General features: G+C 44.2%; 3 protein-coding genes across 3 annotated transcripts; all 3 read right to left on the minus strand.

Annotated features, from left to right (window-relative positions):
• Positions 1 to 919: 919 nt before the first annotated feature.
• Positions 920 to 5,740, minus strand: Cpr62Ba (Cuticular protein 62Ba). Its single transcript, XM_017234383.3, has 3 exons — positions 5,667 to 5,740; positions 1,267 to 1,437; positions 920 to 1,213 (listed from the first exon to the last, which is right to left on the minus strand). The coding sequence occupies exons 2-3, from the start codon at positions 1,408 to 1,410 to the stop codon at positions 926 to 928; spliced, it is 432 nt and encodes a 143-aa protein (XP_017089872.2). The 5' UTR covers positions 1,411 to 1,437; positions 5,667 to 5,740; the 3' UTR covers positions 920 to 925.
• A 2,675-nt stretch (positions 5,741 to 8,415) lies between these two features.
• On the minus strand, positions 8,416 to 11,066 carry Cpr62Bb (Cuticular protein 62Bb). The gene is made up of 5 exons (XM_017234399.2): positions 10,994 to 11,066; positions 10,746 to 10,896; positions 10,428 to 10,524; positions 10,136 to 10,369; positions 8,416 to 8,779 (listed from the first exon to the last, which is right to left on the minus strand). Exons 2-5 carry the CDS (start codon positions 10,833 to 10,835, stop codon positions 8,631 to 8,633), a joined length of 570 nt encoding a protein of 189 aa, XP_017089888.2. The 5' UTR covers positions 10,836 to 10,896; positions 10,994 to 11,066; the 3' UTR covers positions 8,416 to 8,630.
• A 5,449-nt stretch (positions 11,067 to 16,515) lies between these two features.
• Cpr62Bc (Cuticular protein 62Bc) lies at positions 16,516 to 18,210 on the minus strand. Its single transcript, XM_017234390.2, has 3 exons — positions 18,099 to 18,210; positions 17,845 to 17,985; positions 16,516 to 17,460 (listed from the first exon to the last, which is right to left on the minus strand). Exons 1-3 carry the CDS (start codon positions 18,111 to 18,113, stop codon positions 17,050 to 17,052), a joined length of 567 nt encoding a protein of 188 aa, XP_017089879.1. The 5' UTR covers positions 18,114 to 18,210; the 3' UTR covers positions 16,516 to 17,049.
• Between the last annotated feature and the right edge of the window lie 4,493 nt (positions 18,211 to 22,703).

Here is a 22,703-nt window from a genome sequence, read left to right on the forward strand (position 1 = left end):
ATAGAAGCCCTAATGAAAATTAATACAAACTAAAAGTCTGATTTCAGACCATAAAAGGTGAAAAGTTAGATAAGTTAAGGGCTAAGGTTACAGCGAAATTGGATTATGTAAGCGACACAAAATGGAGTTCAAATAGGAAGAGTGTATCAACAAACTTGGCAGAGATGGCGCCTAAATTGTCTTTTAATTGCTAGGGGTCAGTCAAAAGGGCAAGCTGGCAAGGTGAGCTGTCACACGGACTAACGGGCCCCAACACACGTTGATTGGCACTTTCTTGAGCGACTTTTAGTAGCCGCAGGCCCACAAAACCGACCAAACAAAAAGCGAGCCACAATAACATGCGGTGGCAATTAGTTGGGGCAATTAGCAGTGTCGTTGAACGGCGGCGGCAACGGCTTCTGGGGCATCACTTAAGCTGATCACAGAGCGGCAGATTTCTAAAGACCCTGACCGCAAGTCAATGTAATTTCACGAAAATACAATTATTCTTGGTCTTTAGCTGAAATATGGATTGTTTCTGCAAGGGGCTTGCAAGATATGGCTGCGTAATTAGGCAGCGTATTATCATTTTCTTTCGAAAATTGACCCACCCCAAAGTTGTTGCAGACATTATAGATGGGCTAAATTATAATCACAAAGACTTAAATTTTTTGATTCAAAGTCAGCAAGTAACTCGATCCATTCCGAATCGTCTAATTTATTACCCAAAATATATATTTACATTTTACGTTTAATAAAATTTGTGATAACATGTGAGAAATCGATTTAAATTGCAAATCAGAAAACAGCTTAACAAGTCAGCGAAATCATTGAAAGACAATTAAACATTTAGCAATTTACGGCTACATGGAGCAAGACAAATAATTCGTAAGTGGATTTCTTGATTCCAGCAGCCGCAGCCGGTTTGCCGCCGCAGGCACTTGTCTTAAATCACAAATGCCACAGGCTCGGCGAGGGCCAGAGCCCGGGTCGGTTGCCGGCCGTCGCGGCCTCCCAGGGTCTGGTGCACTCGGCTGTTTCCTGTCCGCTGCTCGATGACGGCTCGGAATCCCCGGCGGGGTCCCCTCACCTCGTAGTGAACGCTGCGGATGTGGCCGCTGGGCTCCTGGTGGGAGTATGAGCCGGTCACGTGCTCTCCTTGGCGCTGCTCTCGGTGCAGGATGTGGACTTGGCTGGCCACATCGGATATCTGATACTGATGTGAATAGTAAAGCTGGTCGAATAGGGCTATATTTAAGTAAATATTCTAGCACTTTCCAGACTCACCCTTTGGTCGTCGTGATTCTGCCGAAAATCGTTGAAAAACTCAGTCAGCCCTACCGGGCCACGCTGCGTATGCGCAATGTGCAGCAAGCTGAGCAGTGCCAACGCCATAATACCGACGAAACCGAGTCCAAATCCATATGCCATGCTGACCGGACACGTGGGCCTGACCGGCTGCTGAAATTAATTTGATTAGAAACACAGCGAAGTGATCGAGAAGAGTGGAAGCGATGGGTGGCGATTTGTGGCCAGGAGTGGGAGAAGTCGGAGGAGTGGCCAGGAGCGGGGTGAAAATCATTTGCACTTTGTAGTTACGGCAGCGACTGAAAGCTTGTAGCCACTTCCTAGCCCGTTCGAAGCGATGCTGATTACATAGTCACGTTGTTAACTACATCTTCACGGTGCAGCAGCAGCAGCAGTAGCCGAAAACAAAAACGAACCTTGCAGCGTGTGGTTTCTTTGGCGTGGCATGCCGCAGTTGGGCAATCAATTCGAATCAAAGACCAGCATCTTTCACACTTCGTTAGAGGCAAACACTCGGCCCAGTCGCTTGTTCAAGGCAATTTAGTGTCAAGCAAAAAGCCAAAACCAAAAGCCAAAAGCGAGCAGTCGATAAAAAATGGAAAAAGTCTGCAATATGCACATTATGGATGGCCAGGCGCGATCTCTAACGCGATCTCTGCTGGCCTGGCCAATATGCCCTAACGTGACTTGATGTCAGAGTGGATTGGCGGATTTGTCTGACCCAGGCACCTGGGTCCCTTATTTTTTTTCCTTACTGATTTGGCCATGGGCTCGGCTCGGCCGCCACGAGGAGATTGCCGTTTATGAGGCACAGGTCCCGCTAGTGGCAAGTGGCCACTTTCTTTCTCTTCTTGCATCATGATGGTTAAGTCACTGTTTTACTCACTATCTTGGCGGCGGTCACGTTTCGCGGCAAATGCAAAGATTTGAACAGCAGGTGAGCCATCCCACTCGGCCGCCTCGCCTCACCAGTTCATAAAAATCAATGCCCTTTTGATTGGTTACAGCCATGTAATTGAACCGCAGGCTTTGTGAAAGGCACTTGCGAATTCTCTTCCAGTAATAGAGAAATTGTCTAATTAGGCTGGCGACTTGCAACTTTCGATTGGCCATGGGCAGGATTACGCATACGCCCCCTGGGATTGCACAATCCTCCTGCCACTCCAGCTCAACTAGATAAATCTAAGCATCGTTTTGGCGCCAAAAGCTAATTGCAGGGTCGGCTGGCTGACTGCCATAATTCACAGAATCGAGCGGCGAGGGCACGTTTCGGACCATCTCCTCCTGGGCGCCTGGGCGCCTCTAAATGCCACAATCTGCACTGGCGAAAATTGGGCGGACAAAAAAGTGGCCGGGAAGACCAGGGCCGGGAAAACCGGCTGGATCGGGACAACAATTTTCCTTTCAACTAGCTAATTGCAATGCAATAAAATGAAATGGCAAAACAAAAACATATCGAACGAGAAACTATTTTCATTTCTCCTGCAAATCAGAGTGCCATGAAATTTTAGCCTAGACGCAGGCCCATACGGTCCATTAGACCGGACTGAGACACTCTGGCGATGTTTATTCATAACTGGAAGCTGGAGTTGGAGTTCGAATGTAAGGCAGCCCCACTCGGTCAGTCAGTCAGTTGGTCTGTCAGTTTGTCAGTCTGTCAGTTGGTCGGAAGCCAGGCCATGCGAATACAAATAAAAGCACTTTTTTCACTTATTGATTTGTGGCCAGATTTCTTGTTTTCCTTGCTTTGTTTACATAATGAACTGCCACCGCATGAGGCCCCCTGCCTCTGCCCCAGCCCGTGCCGCCTAACCCCTGCCAGCCCACTCCCCCAGCCCAGTTGACCATTTGCAGCTTTTAGTTATGCGGGTGCTTGTCTCACATAACATTGCTCAATGCACTCGAGATTTGAGCTGAAGCTGTGCCCGTACCTGAAGCAGTATCCCCGCATCACATCGTCGTGCCCAGCTATCGATATAGCCATAGCTATAGCATAACCTTACTCAATGCTATTTTTTCCTATCTATATAGCAATCGTTGATGTTGCCGTTGCTATTGCTGTTGCTAGAGGCTGCAATATTCGCAGCATCACCGCCAATGTCGCCGCCAATGCTGCGCCAGGCTACCGTTAGGCGGTAATGGGGGAAGTTACTGTTAAGTTCACTTAATTGCCATGGGGGAAAGATATATGTATAAAAAATATTAGCCAACCTAACAACTATAAAGAGCTGGAGAGAAAAAAGAAAGGAGAGAAAGCAAGGATTTTTTAAAATCTGTCAAATGTGTCAACGGGAGAAAGATATTAATTTTAAAATATTTCAAAACTTTCTTATTTTTAAAAGAGTTATAAGAGCGCCCTAAGTATTTTGTAAGAAAATACTACTAAACTAAATCGAACTAAATCGGAAAAAAATTGGAACCATATGACTTCATATTGTGATTCCCCTAGATGTTCAAAGAATGTTCTTAGAAATTCATCATCTTTGAAGATAGAATGATTTAATCACAATATTTTGGAACCTACTTAGTTATACATAAGTAACAATTCAAGTTCTGTGAAATGGTTATAACACTAAACGGGTTTAGAATAACGAGTGCATTTCCTATCACCTTTAAAGATTATTGCCGAGTTGCTAAACATTTTATGAGCGATGTTTGCGTTCCTGAGACCCATAAAAAACAAAGTGATCATGGCACTTGCAGAGACATTCGACCATTACCCCCAACGATCGTCTTTTTATCTTCCGCAATTTTGGCTCCCATACCAAGTTGTTCTCCGTTTTAGCCGGCTCGCTGTCTCTTGGCCCACTCGCATTCACTCAGTTGCCCCTCAACGTGATCCCGATTGCTCAGCGATTGCATAACGTCATGGGTAGAGAAGAAGAGCGCTTTCAAGGCCGCCTTCGTGACCAGCACTCCACGCTCCACAGTTGGCTGAAACCTTTCTTTTGGCCAACTGAGGCAAGGCCTTTTATGGAATGGGCCAGGAACTCGAGCTGCTCGAGTGCAGTGCACTTCCCAATTAAAATGCATGGCTAGGACAGCTCCGAAAGCACTCGAATGCGATAGGAATCGCACAAATGTTGCGAACCTGACTGGGGATGGAAGCAACAAACAAAAAACCAAACTGAAAACAGAAAAACTTAAAACTGAAACAGCAGCCGCTGCCAACCCGTTTTAAATAAACCGAAATTTACATAATGTGCTCCAAAATGGGCAGCAGGCATATATAAATCTCGAGTGGGGCCAGGATTGAAGACAAGAGGCAGAAACCAAAGAGCAATGACAATGACAATTGAATGTGACAATTGCGGAAAAAGGCCAACGTTGTCGAATAAAATAAGGATTACAAAAACAATCTAGACTTGAAGTCTTGAAGTTCATGGAAATCCAACTTTGCATATGAAAGTTTTCGAAGGGGCACGAAAAACTGGCCAAAAACTGGCGAGCCAAAATCTAAATGCCGTTATTGATGTCGGGCTATTTTTTATGATTGAACTTTGGTTTATGCAAATTGGAAACCCACTGATAATTGTAACAGATTTTTGGGCTTGTTTTTAATAAGATTTTCAATCATTTGTTGCTGGGATGCTGGGAAATGAAAGTCCAAAAATTAAGGAGGTCTCCCAAAAAAACAAACCAACTACTTCCTTCAACAGTCAGCCACTTACTTTTGTGTTGCAAGTTGCCTGTGTTGCTGGTAATGGTGTTGCTGGATGATGGTGTTGCTGGTTGCCAGTTGCAAGTTGCAGGTTGCAAGTTGCTAGTTGCTAGTCGGGAGGTGGACGATGGGAATCAGAGGCCGGGCTGTGTGGGCCGTAATATCAATGGCAAACACTTGAAAACTGAACCACTTTGCTTAGCTGCCACGCTCGCTTTGAAGTGTTTGGAGTGCACTTGGAGTTATTTACGCTCACCGTCAGAAGATGGCATCTCCGGTCTGGCTCTTTCGGATTTTAGATTGTCAACTCACTGGGACTCACTGATTTAGTCGCCTCTGCCACCTCTGACAGCACGAAAATCGTGGCGTGCATAATTGAATGGTGTGCGCAAAGCTGGAAAAAATAAATCTATACATCTGCCCCCACGACCAAATTAGATCATTCTCTGTTGCAATTCTTCCTCGCCTTGTGTGTGATTTAATTAACTTTTTGCGAGCACTCCACGAACAGTAATTGCGAGCCGGGGCTGCCTTCCCTGAAACGGATTCAATAAGTCTGGGGGCACCCGGGGCTGGAGCAGCGAACAACAAAAGGGCATGATGCCGCACAAAAACCCCTCGAGAGCAACAATTGCTTGTAACCGCAAATTAGTTTCAAACATCACACACCAAAAGCATAAAAAGGCACAAAACAGGCAACAAAACTGCATCAACTCACCAAACAGCAGCAACGAGCAGCAGCAGCCTTGCAAAATTCGAAAATCCGATGCAATAATAACCATAACCATAACCCGTCTATATCCATATCCCCATCCCCTCGCCAACTCCGACATCTGTAAAATCGACAAACGATGTTCGCCTTTATTCTGTATTTTTTGCAATTTTTGCTTTTGATTTTGCGGGCAAAGCTTAGATTGTTGAGAGCTGATAGTGAAGTGACGCATCAAATGGAGCTGCCTGAGCTTGCATCGGATTGAAGGGTCACGGTCTTGCAGTTCAGTTTTGTAAGTTAGGGGGCTATAGGGAGACTTGCTAAGAACTCTAACTAAAGGGTAACTTCAGGGTCTAGACCTGGAGCGAGGTGTTCTGATCTGCTGCTCCATGAGTCAATGACACAAACACACATGTGTTACAGCTCATTTTGCAATATTTGCTGAAAAACACACGTAAAACGTGCTTCTTTATCTCGCGACAACAATCACTTCGAAAGGGTCGTGTGGCTTTGCATCTTTACGGCCAGTCAGAATCGAAGTAAAGAGTGTCTCACTACTATGTCTTATTCAAGGAGGTTTTGTAATGCATGAATGCTAAATTTGGAAACCATCCATGCCACAACGGACAGACAGTCGGCCCCAGACATCAATAATAGATGCCAAAGAGCCTTCGGTTTAGCCGGTTTCGGATGCCACCACGCGGCAGTCGTTTATGACTTAATTTTGGCAAGCCTCTCTGGAAAAGACATTATCTATTCAATATAATATCTGCGGTTGCAAAACGGAGTTCAAGAGAGTTGAGACTTGGCTGATGATCAAAAAAAAAAAACTAAGTAGAAAAATGAGATTTATTTGTGGTTGCAGAAATTGTTTCAAATGAACGAGTCTGATCGATGCCGATCAACTTTGAGGCGGGCACGTGGTCGGTCTGACGGTTGGGTTCCAAGTTTGTTTTCGCTCCGAGTCGGAAGTAATCACGGTAGATTATTTTAAATTGACTGCTAATGAAATGCTATTGGACTTTGACCGGCAATTTGTTGTATTGTATAAGAAAAATTAAAACGAAAAAGGGGCTCCTATCGTTTCCTGCACTCCGAAGCCATCGAAAGTTCTATTCGCAAAGTGGTTTTCCTTTGAGGTTTCTTTGAACTGTTTTGCCACCCAACTGAAGCATTTCTTAGCCACGAAAAATGAGGCTTAAATTATTGGCTTGGCACTTAACATGACAGCCACATTAAATTGTCCACTTTGGCAGGCAGCTTACCGGTGCCATATACTCGCTCCGAATATATATATTTGCCCATATATACAAGTGACCATATGTTATATATAGGAGCCGGGTAGGCTGCTGCTGGCGTTTACTATAATTGAGGTTTGACTTTTCAGACTTTTCAGGCTCTGGCTCTGGGGCTGTGAACTGGAGACCCAAACCTCTCTGGCAAACACTCGAGGAAATGCCAACAAACAAAAAACAGTTTCAGTTTTTAGTTTGGTTAATTGTCACTTTCATTGGAGCCCGCACAATCCCAGCAATTTTAATTCAATCCTAATGCGCCCAAATGACTCCGGGTTGTGCAAACCTATTGCGGAGCTCGACTCCGTCCAGCCTGATGCAATCTCACACTGGAACAAATTATTTGAATACATTGTGGTGGCAATGCAACTCATAACTCAGTCGCCTTAGATATCGCACTGAACGGTCTAATCTGCAATTTATGCAAAGCAACTGGGAGACCAGTTCTTGGTCCGCAACCTTGGGCCACAAACATGACGTTAAGAAGACGCTTCCAGTTAGTTAGAGCAGCGCTATCAACGCCGACATCCGTTTTGCAATGGCTCGGTGAGCTATCTGCGTGGTGTGGATTGGCTGCAATCAGTACTTGCCAGAACAATTAGCAGTTATTAAGATCGAGTCCGAATTCAATTTATTTGTAAATTAAACGATTGGCTAATTGTATGGTATCTCGTTGTACTCAGATTAGCAACCATCAAGATTACACTCTGCAATTAATACTGGTCCCCCGATCGTATGAGTGATATTTTGTCGAAATGTTAAGTATACGTTGTGGTGTTACAACTTTTTGTTGCCAGTTACTGACATAAAGAAAATGTACAGCAAAGCTTATGACATGGGTGCCATGTCTTTTTCAATAATGGCAGTGTAGCTTCTTGTTTAAAAACCTTATCGAGCGCCAAAAAGTATGCTAAAGAATTCTGAGCATCTGTTACTTCCCTATTTTCGAACCCTGTTTAGGCCAAGCTTTTAGTTGGCTCAAAGCATTTTTCCATTTTTTTTGACCATTTGGCGGGTCAGTTAAAGCCACCGGAAGAAATGCCTTGAGAGCCAATTAGGCCATGATATGGGCCATCCACAACAGAAACTAAAACCCAAAAAAAGCGCTTATGTAAACTAATTTGTGAACCGTGAAAATCTTAAACTTTTTTTGCCTATGTCAATGCAAATTTTTTTGGGGAAACGCCAACGGAAAAAGGCAATATTTCTCGTTGGCTTTGAATCCGCAAATGAAATTCAAAGCACTCAATTGGCAATGGGATACATCTATCGTCTATACTGGGTAGATCAGACTGCATTAATGACAAGAGAATTGTAAATTGTAACGCCAACATCGACCGAATCGATTGGGGAGCTGCATATTTATTTTATTTAAGACATCTGCCAGCAAAGGCAAGAAAAACATTTGTATTTTTATAGATATTCATATTTTCTTTTATTAGAATAAAGTCAAAAAAACATTTTCATTTAAATAACTTCTGAGTTTATATTGTCGTTTTCGAAACTTTATTGTACAGATATATTTTACATAACTTAAGTTGGAAGAACGTTGCAGCTATCCTCTCTAGTCAGGTCTAGATAGGTCTAGCTCTGAGAGAATCCATTGAGTTTCCTGGAAGAGTACAAACTAAGTGTTGCTTAAAGGGCTAGAACTTCCGCCGGTTACTGGCCGGTCCTAGTAGTGGCCCGCATAGGGGCTCGCATAGTGTCCATAGGGGCCGGAATCGTACTGGGGAATGTACTCGTACTGGGCCTGGTTGTAGTAGCCGTCGTCGTAGTCGTAGTGGATGGGAGCAGCTGCCGCCGGCGCATAGTGCTTGGCCACTTGAAGATCGGAATAGACATACAAATATATACTTTGAGTTGGCTGGCCGGGGGTCGGCTTAAATTTATTTCGCTCTCTTCGGCTGTTGTAATAATGACCGACAAAAAACTAAAGTAAACTGCGGCAACAGCTGTGCTAACAGTTTGTTATTGTAGTTAAGTAGCTCAGCAAAATGTAAAAATAAACGAACCCAACATCTCAATGCTCTGACCATAGACCGTAGTATTTTCTTTGCAATTTCTTTAAGCAAATAATGGGGTTTTGTGCACGAATTTGTCAGTCAATTGGTCACAGGTGCTGTTTGTTTGGGGTTGCTTGTCTGTAGCTTTTTGCTTGCCGTTTTGTATGCAAAGTTCGTTGCCTAAGTCTTTTGTTTCTGGCAAGGGGGGCTTACTGATTTCTTTCGCTGTGCGTTTTGCTGATAATTCTCAATTAAAATTGCACCGCAGCACCCACAACAATTATGAGTTTTCACATGAGTGTGTATTCGTTTCCCAGGCTGCCACAGCAACAGCAACAACAGCCACGGCAGAGACAAAATGTTGCGACATTGAGAAAATTATGCTGTTGGCTTTGTGAGGAGTGTGAGCTGGAGAATGGAAATCGCCGAAGAAGAAACAGCCATTTTCATGAAAAATATGTTGCGGTGGCAAGATTTTTTTGGGAAGACGATGCACCTGACATAATCAGTGTGGGAAATTCAAGGCCCGTTAGTGCAGAAAAACCTGAGCACAGACAAAGCCAAGATCTTTGGGATCAGATCAGAGAAAAGTGAGGCAACTGCTGAATGGGCGTGCCTTGGATTAGTCAACCGTGCTAATGATGCTACACATTTGTAACCCAGTTACTGCCCCTGCTCCCGCCCCCAGGGATATGATTCATATTAGCCGCACCACTGGGCACGAACTCAATGAGACTAATTGCAATTTATTGAATGAATTGCCAACCCAAGCTAGAAATGATGAGATTACAATGGAATTATGGTAAAGATATTCTCAGTAGGCTGCATAGTAATCAACGTCAACGCCAAGATCAGCATCGCCATCGTCTTCGTCGTCTGGGCGCAACTTGCGATACTGATTGTTTAGATAGTTGGCATGACGCCTGAACAGCTTTAGCATGCGATACGTGTTCATGCCTAGAAGAGCAAGTGGAAATGGAAATGGATTCGAAAATGGAATTGGAAGTGGCTGTGGGAGGGGGAGTGGGCCCCGAAGATTCAACTACGCAGGAGTGGGTATGTTTGGGAAGAAGTGCCACCAGAGGGTAAAGTAAAAGTGAAGGCCAACTAGAAAAGTGCAGCTATTCCCTCACTAAGTCCGCTTAATCCTCTCAAGAATCAAGAAACTACTTACCGTATGGCGCTGGGGAGGCAGCCACAACCAGAGGTGCGGGGGCCACGTGCTTCACCACCTGGGGTTCGTAGTGGGCTAGAATGGGCTTGTGGGCCACAATGGGCTTGGCCACGACGGCCTGAGCGTGGACAGTGGGTCCTGACTTGGTCACTACTGCGTTGAAGCCGTGGATGGGATCTGCCGTGTAGTCCACTGTGCGGATGGAGCCGTCGGGCTCAACCAGAGAGTACTGACCTAATGGGAAGGAATTGAAGGTAAGAATTAGAGGGTTCAGGGCTAACATAGAACTTACCCTTGACCACGTCGCCGTCGCGGGTCTCATGCTGCGACTTTACGTCTCCGGTAGTGTGGTCCGCCACACCGTAATTGAAGGCATATTTTGGGTGATCCTGGGGTGAGAAAAGATAGTACTATATTATGTATATGTTTCTAAATGAGGGGGGGTTTGGGTATTGAATGTAAGGCCTTCCATGATCCAATATTCTAAGACATTTTTTGACACTTCTTGTTCGAATAGTATTCAACTTTTTACTAATAGAGGATTCGAGGAGGTATAAAAAATACACTGGCATAAAAAATGAAACTAGAACATCCAGTTTTCGAGACTCACGTAGTAGTCCAATGCGTATCCTGGCTTAGCCACCACCACACTGGCGAACAGAGACACCGAAAGGATCACGAAGCACACAAAGTTGGCCATTTTATTTTTTAGAGAATACGTTTTGGTTGAAATTCACTTGAGTCGTGGAGGGTATTTTTTGCTAAAAGTAAACACAAAAGACGAAAGATGATAGTCAGTCCGAGTTGGAAGCACTTCACTGAAGGATTTGATTTTTTAAACTAGTAAGGATAGATTACTTGTAGTAGTTCAACGGCACCAGATACAAACACCGCCAAGTTGCCCGGAATACTGTGGCGATTCTAAAAGCAAGTTTCCATTAAATAAGCGCGAATTGTGCGAATGCCGCAGGCAGAGCAGGGAGCTGCGCAGTCGCAGAGCAGTCGGCACAATGCCAAGACTTTTGATTTCTCAGCCACTCGGCTGTGGCGAACGCTCCAGCCACTTTTTTCTGCTCCCGCTTCAGTCGCTTTTGCACCACTCTTTCTGTGGTGAGTTGCCACGAGACCGAAGGGGCATGGATATGGGTCCATATGGGATGTTGCCTCACACCCGGTGTTTGAATGGGGTGGCGTTGTTGTCCCAAGATTGGAGATGGTGTTGCCAATCCCCAGCCATTGTCAATGAAGTCACCCAATGGAGTGGCGACAGTCACCTCTTTTCCAGCTCAGAATTATGCGAGATTAATCATTCGAGTTAATCATTAATTTCCTCGATTTCTGCAAGAAATGATTGCCCTGCTCCACTAGGCACCAATTTATTTAACAACTTAATTCCTCCGCAACCGAAATCGAAACCGAAATAAATCGCTGACAAAGAATCTAAGTCTAAATCAAACCCGGAATCGGGTCAAGTTGCAATTGCAGTGCGCAGTACAATGAGGCCCTAGTTATTCGGCACATGCGAAATTCTCAGTGATCTACTTCAATGACAGCCACTAAAAATAGTTGCAAATGCTAAGGCAACTGCCACAACTGGACCCCCGGGTCTTGGGCCTTTGTCTCTGTCTCTCTAACATTCTTGGCTGAAGGTCAAGCGCATTAAGTTGGCTTCCAATCTAGGCTCGAAACGAAAGCAAAGTTTCCTAAAGTGGACGATTTATGATCACCGATCCAAAGCATTTCTTAGGATGGATTAGATGAACTTTAAAGTCATACTATAGAGATTGAAATATATGTAAGTCAAAATAGTGTAATTCCATCTTTAAAGCCCGCTTTTGTCTTCCCAACAAAAGCCAGTTCAGGTGAAATTGCAATATTTAATTTATGGCCCATGCCCATCCTTGAACCGAGATGAGAACGTGCCAATTGCGGTCTGTCTGGCAGCCCAAAAACCAAATCAGAAATTGTCAACCGCAAAGGCTTTAACCGTAGTCGGTGTAAATAGCCAGCTATGATTAGTGCGGCTAATAGTGCAAGCCAGTTGCCTGTGTAGGTCGACGTTTCTCGGGCACATTTTCACATAATTAACCGCTGCAAGGGGCGGGCTAAAGACTTTAATTAAATGGCGAGGAGCGCTTCAAAAGTAATCCGAAACTGACCCGGCCCAGAGGCAGAAAAAGGGGCCCTCGGCGGCTTCGACCTTCGACTTGGATGGAAACAATTGTCTATCTACTTTTTTGGCTTCGGCTGCGGTTTTTGTAAACTAAATACTAGATTAAGTCAATTTGCATGCCGCCAAGAATTTAGCTACCTAGTCTTGGGAAAATCTGGCCAGCGATTGTCGGCATTTTCCGAAGGTTTTCCATATGCAGTCGAGGAAACCATACGCTTTTTTGCTGACTCAGAAGACTTCGCATAAATGTGCGTGCTGGGCATTGTTGTACGAATTCTGGCAATTAACTTTTCATTTAACTTACGGAAAAACGTAGTAGATTTAGGCAGGCAATGATTGTTATATTCTAGATGTGGAATACATCAAAGGAATTTTAACAAAAAATTTAAATTGGACTTCTTAGGAAACCTATCCCCATTCAGGCTAATCAGTTCCCATATCCCTTGATCTGAATAGTCGCTCATTGGCAAGTTCATTCTGCACAAAGTGTCAGTCTCAAGGGAATCGGCAATGCAATTGCCGTGAGCTGGCACTTTTGGCCAAATCCATAGCCCAGTCATAAGCCAGAGCTGGCTTTGGCTGGCGATGACTTTGACTTGGTTTAGTTTGGTCACCTAATTTCGGCTTGTTTGCGCAGCGACCGCCTAATTTGACAATGGAGTGCTTCGACAACTGGCTCTTGCAACATGGGGAACGGAATGAAACGGGGTGACTCGAGCCAAGGTGCGAGTGTTGCAAGTCAAGAGTGGGCGGCGGACTCGGGTCTCATTTTCAGGGGCTACCAACTACCATTTGCTGTCATTGTTGTCGCGCTTAGTTGGCCATGGTTGAGTGCCTCCTATCCAGCTCCAGCTCCAGTCGCCAGTCTCCGGATCCATCTCCAATTGAGTGACCATTGTTAGGCAGGGGCTGCCCTGTTACAGAATGACCCGTGGCAAATGCGTCCGCGGTAATAAAATGCAAATGAATGGGGCTGCTGGTTTGCGGGTCTTCGAGTTTCTTCCTCGGCCTCTGGGCCCCCATAAATTTGAAGCGAATTCTTCGCACCTTTGCGGCCAATTTGTTGCAGACTGTTTGCCGGACTAGCAAAGCATCACATTAACGGCCCAACTAATCCAGTTAACATTGTTATATAATTGCCTCTGACAGTCGGTCTGGTTTTCTGATTATGCATCGGCGAACATCTGCAATGGGCTGTCTCTTGTTTATGAGCGCTTCTAGAGAAGTCAACTTCTATTCAATTATGTCCGATCAGATCACCATTTATCATCAATTAATGGCATTTTTCAATTACGCAGACAGGCAGACGACATTTAGCATTCAACAGTGGGTCTATGGTAAATGATGGGGCATTAAACAAGAATATTGACTATATTAGAGTATAGCCTATGTGTCTATTAGATATCTATTATATACCTTTATTTCAATCATAATTATTATTTCTTTTTGTCACAAGTCTTTAAAACAAATTTTATACTGTGCCACTGGCATTAACAAATCTTTCAACAAGTTAACCACCTCACACCCCAAAGCCAGTAGCAACCTGTATTTGATTATCTATAAATTGTATCAGCGTGTATCTGCGAAGTTGCATCTTACTGCTACCGCCATGCAAACTTACAGATACACAGATTCAGATGCAATCGATGCCATATAAAGAGCACGTGTTGGCGACAGTTTATTGAGGCACTGGAATCATCTTGAATGTCAACTGCCTTGGTCGGAGTAAGAAAAACTTAGTAACTGTCATTTCGCTATGAAGAAGTTACTGGCCATCTAAAGGTTACTGGAGCACCGAGAGTAGATACAGAAATTCGACATTGAACGGATGAAGAGTAGTGCTTGCCAAATGAAGATATTACTCCGAGCTGGGGGAAGAGGCATTAAACACTTGACGTGGATCTAGTTAACCAGCGGAAACTTCCTTCCGGCATTCCCCAGGTCGACCTCAGGTGTTGGCCGAGAATCCGCCCCCACAGGGGCCCGCTGTCCGACGCCAGTTCTCTGGCCGGGAAATTAATGGACCCACGTATGAGATACTTGCATATGTCTACCCTTTTGTTTTCGACTCTGGCTCGAAAAATGCGCACATTTAAACGCTCCGCTGCTCGGCTGATCTCTGATAAATTCTTTTTCCCTCGCCCAGCGATTTTGCACCATTTTCCATTTGTTTTTTGATAGTTTGTCTAAACAAGTTCACGTTGTGCCCATTAAGAGATCAATATTTTGCTTTGTCTGCTGTCGTTCGCACGTTAAAAGTGACGGAAATGCGAAGATTTGTTGCATGCGGAAGCCTCCACCACACACTCGGCTCTTGTGACTTAAATGTTTCGGAGTTATTGTTTATAGTCACTGCGGAGAAGAGGCGCCCCAATGAAGGCCCCCACAAGAGGCATGTTTTTGCTGCGGATACCACACGTAAAAGTGCGCACGGGTATAGGGAAACTGCGGTTTCTGGAGAAAATCCCGCTTGACCTTGTTAGTGGTAACTAGGTAATAGGATATACCAACTGTATCTTCAAAATATTATTTGTTTACTTTGTAGTAAGAGACTCGAATAATTTAAAAAAATATGCGTTCGTGGTGTCCTGTGTAAAATTATCTCTAGGGTCATTCGCCTTCCAATTTTAAAATCACTTTCAAATGGGATCAACTAGAAAATTTGGAAATCGAACCATTGTTAGAAAAGATACATGCATCGCATGTGCATTCTACAGAATTTTAAAGAGGATCCTCCAGACAATTTCATAAATAATCTAAGAAAAATATCGTTTGGAGGTTTAAAAGGTTTTAAATATTTAGGGAGAATGTATTCCCAAATCGTTTAAGATATTCCGCTGTGGGCCAAATTGTGGGCCCAACGGTTCTTAAAAAATTTTAAGGGGATGCTCCAGAAAATTTGAAAAAAAAATGTAAAAATGTATTTGTTTGTTGATTTTGATGCAGATTAGTAGAGAATCGATCTAGAAATCGTTTAAGGTACGCTGCTCAAGATTCGGATGAAAATTGGCCAAGATATGGGCATCGATGGAGGCCATTTAGGCGTTTCATGCATTTTTAAGAATTTTATAGGGGACCCTTCGGAAAATTTGACAAAAAATCTCAAAATTTATTTCTTTGTGGATTTTGATGCAGATTGATACAGAATCGATCTAGAAATCGTTTAAGGTACGCCGCTCAAGAATCGGATGAAAATTGGCCAAGATATGGCCATCGATGGGGGCCATTTTGGCATTTCATGCGTTTTTAAGAATTTTATAGGGGACCCTCCGGAAAATTTGACAAAAAATCACAAAATGTATTTGTTTGTGGATTTTGATGCAGATTGATAGAGAATCTCAAAAAATCTCAAAAATTATTTGTTACTAGATTTTGATGCAGATTAGTAGAGAATCGATCTAGAAATCGTTTAAGGTATTTAAGATATGGCCATCGATGGGGGCCATTTTGGCGTTTCATGCATTTTTCAAAATTCAAGTTAGTTCAAGACTTATTGACTTACCTGCAAAGTACTCTTTTGTTAAAATATATATCTTTGAAGGCCTAAAAGCAGGCTTTGTTAGCCAGTGCGAATCTTGACCATATTTGAAAAGCTTAATGCTTTTGTTTGGCTTTAGTTTTGCCTAAAAGTATTTTTAAATTTTTTAAAGTTTAGCTTATGTTGAAGGACCATCACGTTGTACTAAATCCGTTACAATCCTGGCAGTCCAAAATACAATATATTAATATATATAATATTATAACTAATTATAAATTCATGGTTTTAGCATTAAAATTTTTAAAATTATTCTTTTTATGTTAAAAATCATTAATTTTCACCAAACTTCGAGCTTAGATATAAATTGATGTCTGATATTACTTATATAAATTAAATAATATCTCGACAAGGGTGTCAAGGCTCTGCCCAACCCAGCCAAGATTAAGAAGCACGTGTTCTCATCGCAGAGATGTCAGAGTTCTTCGACTGATAGATAATAAGTTAACAAGTGCTGCCTGGTAACTGGTTGCAGGCTGAACCGAAGCTCACCTTCACCTTTTCTACCGACGCCCACAAATTAGCCAGCTCGATAATTGTCAATCAAATGGCGTGATCCCGCCAAGAATGACTCCCATCCATTCCTATAGATCTCACAAGTGATTGCCAGCACAGGTGATTGGTAATTACTAATTAGAATCAGAAGCAGATTCGAAAGTGAAAGTCAGCACATTGAATTTTTATAATTCACTACATTCTGTATTTATAGCATTTGCCAGTTCAGCTTCAAACTTAAATTAGACACAAAGTTATTATAATACAATATATAAATTGTGTGTGTTTTTTTATTATTTTTTTAGAGTTTTGTTTGCTTTTCTTCATCTTGGCAGGTTGGTTGTTCGTGGGCGTGGCATGATTTTAAGGTTTCTTTATGTACAACATTTAGAGAAGGTTGAGTTTGCAAACAAATTGCAGAGAATTGCGCGAAAGCTGAGACAGAGACGGCAATGTGTGTGTGAGAGGGAGACAGATGATAGAGCAGGCAGGAGGGACTCCGTCCGGAATGCCCTCCGGCTCCTATTTACACAGGCGATGGACATGACTGGGTTCTGAGTATTGGAGCAGGCTTCGTCATGGACCGATCATCCATATCCATTTCCGTAGTCCAGTTTGTGAGGTCGTCAACGTGCTTAATAAATTACAAATTAGAGAGTGGTGGTTGTGGTAGTGGTGGCAGTTATGGTGGTTCCTCCTCCAGGTGGCTTCTTAGTAGTGAGCCACATGCGCGTGGGCGTTGTGGGTGGAGTATCCGTAAGCTGGCACGGCGGCGGCATGATGCGCCAGGGATCCGGCATAGGGCACGGCGGGAGCAGCGGACACATGGTGGGCGATGGCTGGAGCATGAGCCACCAGGGGAGCGTGAGCAACCACGGCGGGAGCGGCGTGGGCAACGACGGCCGGGGCAGCATGGTGCACGGTGGGGCCGGTCTTGTGGACGACTGCGTTGAAACCGTTGTGGTCATCGGCGGTGTACTCCACGGTGCGCACCGAACCGTCGGGCTCCACCAGGGAGTAGGATCCCTTCACAACATCACCGTCGCGCACTTCGTGCTGGGACTTGACATCTCCGGTGTGCGAGTCGGCGACTCCATAGTTGTAGTGGTACTTAGGGTAGGCCTGGGGATGATCAAAATAAATACGTTTTAGGTCCGTGAGAAATGCGAATTAGGGTCGAGACCCTCGAGGCGCGGGAGTTGGTGTTAATTTGGTGTGCATGCCACACGCCATACTGGCCACCATCTGGCTATGCTAATGGACCGATCGTGGGAAAATCCCCAAATGTCAAAAGCAATGGCGACCCTGGTCGAGTAAGTCAGCACTTGAGGTGTTGGTACAGCCACTTTTGGCATAAGGTTCCAAAAAATTAATGGTTCTGTGGCAAACATGTCGTATGAGTAATATTTTTCAAAAACTACTTAAACATATTATATACGTCAAGTAATTTTGTGGATGCCTTTATCCAAATGATGATATCCCTAATAATCCTTCAGAGAAACTTACATGGTAATCGATTCCCTCGTCATGATGGCCATGGCCGGCGTAGATGGCGGGGGCAGCGGCGTACAGGCCAGCTCCGTGCAGGCCGGCGCCGTGCAGGACTCCGGCGGAAGCCACGCTGAGAACAGCCAGGCAGATCAGGGACTAGACACGGAGAGAAGAGCACAATTAGCACAGAGTCGGTACACTCCACTGAAAACAGGACACGGCAAGGCACTGTTGCACTTGACGGGGAGGATAACTCCTTGGTCACTCACTTTGAAGAAGGCCATTGCGAATGGATTGGTTTTTGGGTTTCGGAGGATTGGCTAGGTGTGTGTTGGACGTTGAGCTGGATTCAACTGATAACTAGAACCCAGAAGGAAGCCGCTTTTATATACAAGCCAACGCCCGAGCGGCCCAAACACGAACCGAGTTACAACCGAAAGCGAGTCGGTGCTTGGCTGGTTGGTCGGTTGGTCGGCAAAAACAATGCAAAGCAAGCCAAGCTCTGCGGAGCGAAGCCCAAGAAGTTACTGCCCCTCCGAGACCCCTCCAGGGTCCCTCTCTCTCCTCCATCTCCTCCAACGCCAACGCTGGCTGGCAATTATTTTATGCTTTTTGAAAACGAGAGTGAAGTTCAGCTCGGATGTGGAGCGGTCGTTGGCTGCGGTTTTCGGGCTCTGGGCTTTCGGCTTGGAAATTGTCTGATTTGTGAGATAACTTTTGATGGGCTTAGGCTTTGCCTTTGCCTTTGGATCTGGTATGCAAAGCAAATAATTGTGAAATGTCTTTGTACCCATGGGAGGAGAAACCTCAAGCGGGATAACAGGCGATATTCGATTACCGAGTTCTATCAACCAACACCCCAAACATTTACATATCCAATTAATATTAATTACCAAATCATATTAATTATAAAATCATGATCGGTTTCCGAATCGCAAAAAAAAAGGGTTAACTAGCATTTCCATCTCCCATCACGACTTAATTGAAATGGCCTCTGCCGAGCTCCCTGGCAAAACAATCTTATGGCACGAATAAAATTAACCGCCAGCGAAAATATATATTTATGAATAAAATAAAACAATGGCTTCTTTGGCAGCCCCCAAGCCCGGCAACAACAAAAATTGCATTTGGGTGGGCGGAGGTGTCTTGCCCCCTTCCTCCCCCGCCATCAAAGTGCATGTTGCAATTTGTTCGCTCGTCTATTTCGTGGGCTACCAAGCTAATGTTGTCTATGTTCTATGTTTTGTTTCTTTTTTGCCATTGCCGCCTGGGAGCTGGGCGTCGTCTATCGAAGCTACCAGCTGATGATGTTGCACTGAGAGAAATTGTTCAAGTTATCCACAATAAAAAACTCTTTCAACCTCTATAGGGAACTGCTTGGAATCTGTTTTAAAATCTGTAAATTAAATATTTAAATTACATTTCCGTGTACTGATTGCTTCTATTTGCCATTATTTTCTTTTAATTGGAGGCCATGTAGGCCGTTTTGCTTATTAAAGCCAACTTGCGCAAGGGGGATGGCAGAAGATGCCGGCGAAGTGGGGCGCAGCATGGCGCCACATCATTATGGCCCAAAAGCCCCACCAGTGCAGCCCAAAACTCATTACCAGGCCAAAAAAAAAACAAGAAAAGCGTTTTGTTTTGTCATATTTTGGCGCTGCCTCGCTTTGTTTTATGGCATATTTTCTAGTCTTGAGCCATGTACTTGCCCTGCTTTGCCTCATTTAATAAATTGTCTCGAATTAGTAAGCTCTGGCCATCTAAAAATTGAAGTAATCATCTCAAGGTTAGCACGACTATTCGACGACGCATCGCAAACGGCTAGCGACTTGTAACGGATCACTAACAGTTGTAATCGCAACAACTGTCCAAGAAGCGTAGTCTAGAAATCAGCTAGAAGGGGCTAGAAACATTAAGGTAGCTGGTAGACAGTCTACCCCCTTGGACACCACCCAGGGCCCATTGAACGGCAGTTCCTCGGAGCTCGGGCTGCCTGAACTGGAGCACGATCTGATTACGTCCTTTGTTTACTGAAATGACGCACCACCGTGGCCAATTAATTGAATTTCTGCAGCCGAGACTGTGGAAAAGTAGGTTTCGATTGGTAATTGATAGGTTTTTGATGGATGAGGGAACCATATTTGGGAGAACGGAGGAGTGGTCAGCCAGATTATTAGAGTTTGCTACTAAAAAGTGTCAGAATCAGCCTCACTATCAATCGAAAACCAAACTAGTTATTTTCAGCTTCCCTGATAAGAGGTTCCATTTCCTAGAGTCGTTACTTAAGTATGTGGAAATTCCTTGATCAAATCATAAGCCTCTCACTAGTCGCCCCGAGAACCGAGTCCAGTCAAGTCTAGCCTCTAGAGTCTAGACTAGGCCCCATGAATGACAATTACAAATTTTTCATATTGCCCGTTTCCTTTTCGATTTAATTATTCACAGCCATTCCATTCAAGATTGCAGGCCGTGGAATAGATCCGTTCCACATATGCACAAATACTACCCGTTTGAGCTGTGACTCAGGCGAGAAGTTCCAGCCAGAGTCTCCGGCCAGACCACCCAGACCAGGTCGGCAGCCGGATTCGCAGAATTGCAACGCCCAAGTGGCCTGCAGCAGTTGGCTCGTCATGTCAGCAGACTTTAAGATCCAAGATCTGAGACTAGATACTAGTCTCTAGGAGATCTCAGATCCCAGATCCGAAATCCGAGATCCGAGTCTGGTCACTTGAGCTGCTCCAAACCTGAGTCGAGAGTGGAGTCGAGAGTGGACTCCTCGAGAGCCGGCGATATCTGGCCATATTTTTCCAACTGCGGGTGCCTGACATGAACAGTCGTCGTGAGTCCGGAGGTGTCGGCTAAAAAGTCATAGAGCATTTGCCCCTACACTGCAAGATGCTAAACTTGATAGGGAAAACATTGTTTCTACACAGAGTCTTTCAGGCACTGGATTTCTCTTAGTGCTCCTGCACAAACTTGGCTGAAATACCTCAAGTTATATATACTCAAACAAATTTGTTGTAATTAAAGCAATTTGTGTGCGTTGCCTTCGTTGCACTAGCTGTTGCCTGCTGATTGAGTGGCAAATGTTTGCAGCTCAGTTGTTGCTATTGTTTGTGCAACAGGCACTATCCACTGCACTATGCGAAACAAGTTCGTTGCCCAAGTCATTCGTTTGATTTTGATTTTGAGTTTCGTTCTGTCAGCTGAATTGCGCAATCGCAATAGTCCCCCGAACGCTGGCCAGTTCACAAGTCAACAGAAGAGTTGGAATTGGAAAAAGTGAGTAGGTTATAATTTAAATTAATTATGCAAAACTGTATTGCAATTAACATATTGAACTGCGGCAACGCGGACTCATGCCAATTAACATTTTCTCATGACTGGCTTTGATCATTTTTGACCAGCGGCTACTACTACGCTTCGCGAATGCCACAAAACACAGAAATGTGGTTGAAAACCACAAAATCGAAGGAGGCGGGAGCGAAAATAACAATGCTAACTGCAGCAATTGAACAGAGCTCTGACCTTGACCAACGCCGAACGCCGATCGGAATTCGTTAGAAATCAAACTGCAATCAATAAACACAAAGGGTTCAAGCTGGCAGCCAGAGAAAAGGGTGAAAAAAAACCTAATTGATTAATGAAACCAAATGGAGGTAAAACGCCTGTCATACCCAAAATCAGATAACAACGCGAGGAAAATCTGTTTACTGATTACGATTTTCTTTATCCGACAGCAGTAAGTGCACCCACAAAAAGTACCAAGGTCGTTCGATTTCAATTTGATTTTATACCACCAGTTCGGGCTTTATACTTTTTCTATACTAAATGTTGATCTGGGATCTGGGCTTCGGGTTTTCTGACAGCTTAATGCCAAAACTCTTGGTGGGCGTGTGGCCTATCAGAGGGAGGGGAGTCTCTAAAAAAACCAACAGCTTAATCCGAGCAATTATGTCGCTCGAAATTTACATAGATCGCCACCATTGTTCGCCGGGGAGAGATCGACCTTCGGGCAGTGGCCAGGCCTAGAACGGAGACCGGAGAGCTCAGACCAGCCACCAAGGCAATTTGCCAGGCAGGTCTGCGAATCTGGCCTGCATTCATTTCGGACTCTGACTTGGACTTTTCGCAATGCATTCACCAATGCAAAATGTAAAATGCATCGCCCGGCTGGGGCGACTGGGCCAGGGGGCGTGTCAGCTTTACAAAATTTCCGCTTCGGATTTTTCGTATCGAATTGGTTTTTATATGGTTTTGTAATTGTTAGCCCATTGTCATAGCTATATTGGTTACCATTGCATAGGTTTACATTTAAAACAATTTCCACATATAATTTGACTTTTGTGATCAAAATATTTGTCGCAAAATTAGGTTGCGTTAATGGAATATCCGATTACTTCACCACAGAAGATATCTATTCTCGAAAACTTAAAATTATTTCTTCAAGTGTAGTATTTTAGTAACGTTGTTGAAATTTGTGGCTCAGTTGGCTGATTTATTGGCTCTCGATAAAGTCATTGTTCGGAATGGCATGTCCAATATGATCTCATTGTTCGCCATATCCGGCTTAGAATTGTTCCTGTCGCTGTCGAGTTTAAGATATATATCTTATAGATATGAAAATCATTCCGCTGATATTCTGTTGCAACAATCGAGGGCCCACCACAACAGAGATGTCTCAGAGTCCCAATCTTGCCGCATCTTGTGATCCCCAACGACGCGGCTAACCGCACCGTTGGCAATCGGCTCTTGTGCAACCCAGAGACGTGTGGCTGCCCCGTAATCAAAGATTGAACTCGGTTTACTTTGTAGAGGCACCAGTCTAGGAGTGGGCGTTAGCTTTGCCCAGGAAATTCAATTTAGAGCCCCTA

The sequence above is a fragment of the Drosophila bipectinata genome, chromosome 3L, assembly GCF_030179905.1.
Source record: "Drosophila bipectinata strain 14024-0381.07 chromosome 3L, DbipHiC1v2, whole genome shotgun sequence".
Taxonomy (NCBI): domain Eukaryota; kingdom Metazoa; phylum Arthropoda; class Insecta; order Diptera; family Drosophilidae; genus Drosophila; species Drosophila bipectinata.